The sequence below is a fragment of the Ranitomeya imitator genome, chromosome 10 (genome assembly GCF_032444005.1).
Source record: "Ranitomeya imitator isolate aRanImi1 chromosome 10, aRanImi1.pri, whole genome shotgun sequence".
In the NCBI taxonomy this organism is placed as follows: Eukaryota; Metazoa; Chordata; class Amphibia; order Anura; family Dendrobatidae; genus Ranitomeya; species Ranitomeya imitator.
The window spans coordinates 91645640-91649013 of record NC_091291.1 but is presented as its reverse complement, the minus strand read 5'-3'; the positions used below and the strand labels follow the sequence as shown (position 1 = coordinate 91649013).

General features: G+C 45.6%; 1 protein-coding gene across 1 annotated transcript; it reads right to left on the bottom strand.

The window, feature by feature from the left end:
• Positions 1–1883: 1883 nt before the first annotated feature.
• Positions 1884–2801, bottom strand: LOC138652222 (olfactory receptor 5A2-like). The gene has a single exon (XM_069742992.1). It carries the CDS (start codon positions 2799–2801, stop codon positions 1884–1886), a length of 918 nt encoding a protein of 305 aa, XP_069599093.1.
• Positions 2802–3374: the final 573 nt, after the last annotated feature.

The following is a 3374-nucleotide window of genomic DNA, read 5'->3' as shown; positions in this document are numbered from 1 at the left end:
GCTGGACGCCTAGCGGGCACTGTGCGACTGAGCTGAGGTTCATGCAGCACCCGGATGGCCCTGTCTTTAAATTGTGCAAAGTCCAGGTCAGGGTTTTGCAAGGCCAGGATGCGTAGTTGAGTCCTGTGGTTGTTGGACAGGAGCCCTTCAATGAACTGTTCCTTTAATAGTTTGTCTCCATCCTGCACGCTGTTAGGGTCAACCTGTTTAATGGCCCGTAGTGCCTCTTGCAGATTAAGGGCATAGTCCCATATGCTATCCTGTGCTCTTTCTTTGCACCCGAAAAACCTCATTTTGATTTCTGCAGCGGTGCAGGGGTCAAAAGTGGTTTTAAGTTTGGCAAAGATCTGCTGAACAGTTCCTTTTTCCATATCTGGCCAGGATTTTACTTCTCTTAGGGCTGCGCCAATTAGTTGGCCAGTTAGGATGCTGACCTTTTAATGCTCTGTCAGGGGATATACTTCAAATAGGCTGCAGAGCCTTTCCTTAAAGTCACTTAGAATATTGTGGAAGCCAGGCCGCTCCAGTTATATAAGGCATGGAGAGCAGCATTTTGGGCGCTGTTACTGCGGCGGGGTCTGGCCTGTCAACAGGAGCAGCAGCACTGCGGGGCCTGGGAGCACCATGGGGCCTGCAGCTGCACCCACCGCGGGGTCTGGGGGCATCACCGGGCCTGCGGCTGTGACCGCCGCCAATTCTCCTCCTGGGTCAGGCATGTCCCCTTCCCCCTTGCTAACCTTGCAGAGCTGACGTCTTGCCACCGGAGTCTGTAGTGGTTCCTGCTGTATCCTCTTTTTCCCCTGTCCAGGGACAGTACCTGCATGGTAGGCAACTTAAGCAATCTCTCTGGGGTCTCTGTCCACGGTGACTCTGGGCTCTGATTGCTGCTGTACCTCAGGTATTATGTGGACAAATCCCTTTTAGTTTCCTGCCCTCCTGTTCTGCCATGGGACCTATAGTTCCTCGCAACCTCGGGCTCCCGCTGCCCGGATTCTGCGCTCAGCTTAGAGAGGCCCAGTTGCAGGCCTCCTCTAACTCCTAAGTCCTTCTGTGCTCCTTTACTGTCTGCTACCAACTGTCAACTGTCTGCTTGTCTGCACCAGACTAACTGACACCTCCTCCAGACCAGAATGTATATAGGGAAGTTCCCCTTAAACCGGGTTTAGAACTCCCCCTTTTGGCCTGGAGTCAGAAAATGTTGCATGTAAGATTACCTGCCAAATGGATCCCTCCTGTCTCCAGGCATGGCATTACCCTCCCCGAGAGGAAGGCAATACCACTGTGGTACCTGAACTCCTGGGGTGCCACACGTCAAAACAACGCATCCGCATACATTCGCATACATCAGCATGTCCTGCATACCCAATGTTAAAGATAGGTACACAGGACGCATGCAGAAGTATGGGGAAGAAGGCGGGGCTTAGCGGAGGACGTATGCAGCCCTCCACAGAAGCCCTCAAACACTAATGTGATCTTAGCCTTAGTATTGCTGCAGAAAGAAAGAAGCAGCTTGTGCCAGCAAGAGACGGCAGCCTAGGAGAGGCGTGCTTTTAATTTTATAGCTCTTCTAATCATCTTGCTATGTATTGATGCCATTCCTGTTCTCATGTTACCTTTGTACAGCTATTTGTCTTGCCATGGCATACCACCTGGTGGAAAGGGAACAAAAGGCATCAAAAGAAAACACCACATTATAAATGACACATGGCAGCTGCTGGATCATCCTAAAGGAATTGCCTAAGAGTTGACATCTTGCTATGGCTGAATAGCATGTCTAATACACAAAATGATGATTCAAGGACGTCTCTTTACTCGTGGTTGGGGGGTGTTAGGATCACATGCAGCATATGAACTTCTTATGACTTAAGTCTTCCTTTCCATTTTTAAATACTAGCAATTGCTTTTTTTAAAGCTCTCTTCACTTCTTTGTTTCTCAAGCAGTATATAACTGGGTTTACCAATGGAGGCAGCACGCTGTTGATAATAGATGAAGCTCGGATGGCTGTAAAAGATTCTCCAGACTTTGGGCCATTGTAGCTGAAAATACCTGTTATGTAAAAAATTGTGACGACAATGAGGTGGGAGGAACATGTGGAGAAGACCTTCTGTCTTCCCTCTGATGAGTGGATTTTCAATATAGTGGAAATGACACGGACGTAGGAGTTCATCACAATTAAAAATGTGGTTACTCCAAGCACCACTGTGTCTACTCGTATGAATACCTGACTACTGTATATGTCACTACAAGCAGCTTCCAACATTGGAAGAACATCACAGAGAAAGTTGTTAATATGACGAGGTCCACAAAATGTTAGGTTCAAAGTCATAAAGGTGTGAAGCATGGAGTTTATCAAACCAAGAAGGCAACATCCTGCCACAATGTAAGAACAGAACCTTTTGTTCATTATTAGTACATACTGGAGGGGGTTACATATGGCTATATATCGGTCATAGGCCATGGCGGCCAGAAGAAGACCTTCTGTTCCTCCAACACAGATAAAGAAATAAAGCTGGATAAAACATCCGGTAAAGGATATCCTCCTGTTCCCTGTTACAGCATTTACCAGCATAGCTGGTAGGGTGACCGTAGAGTAACACACATCTAGAATCGACAAGCAGCATAAGAAAAAATACATTGGGGTTTGGAGTTGGCGGTCTACCTGGATGATACCAAACACAGACAAGTTACCAACAAGAATCATGATGTAAGCGATAGAAATTAAAAATGAACAGATCATTGGTCCCTTGGAGAGCCCCAGTAGAATAAAGTCATCCACAGATGTATTGTTTTCAGATGCCATTAAAAAGCCTATGGAAAAAAGATCACAGCATTAATCTGATAGATCAGTAAGGTGAACATTCTACATCTTGGTGATTGATTCTAGATACAGTATCACAATATTACAGAGGTGGAATGTCAACTATAATAACTTATGTCACTGGCTAGGAAGAGGGACTCACTGGTAATGCACCATGCTTAAAAATACACTACTTCCCGGGAAAAATCTTTACAAATGAAAAAAAATTTATTATTTTAAAGGTGAATTAGTCCCAAAATTACCTTTTTTAATATCATATATACAGTCATGGCCCAAAGTGTTGGCACCCTTTAAATTGTTCTGGAAAGTGTAGTATTTCTCCCAGAAAATTTCTGCAATTACACATGTTTTGTTGTACACGATTATTTCCTTTGTGTTAAAGATACTGAGATAGCCACAATACCCCAGCGCTGACTTCCTATACATTACTTGTTGACACAGTCTGTTGAATCTCATCCAGTATACTGTGAGTTAAGGTACCGTCACACTCAGCGATGCTACAGCGATACCGACAACGATGTCGATCGCTGCAGCGTCGCTGTTTGGTCGCTGGAG

Excerpts from the sequence above, each read along its gene's own strand:
- LOC138652222 (XM_069742992.1), bottom strand. The coding sequence starts at position 2,801 with ATGGCATCTGAAAACAATACATCTGTGGATGACTTTATTCTACTGGGG.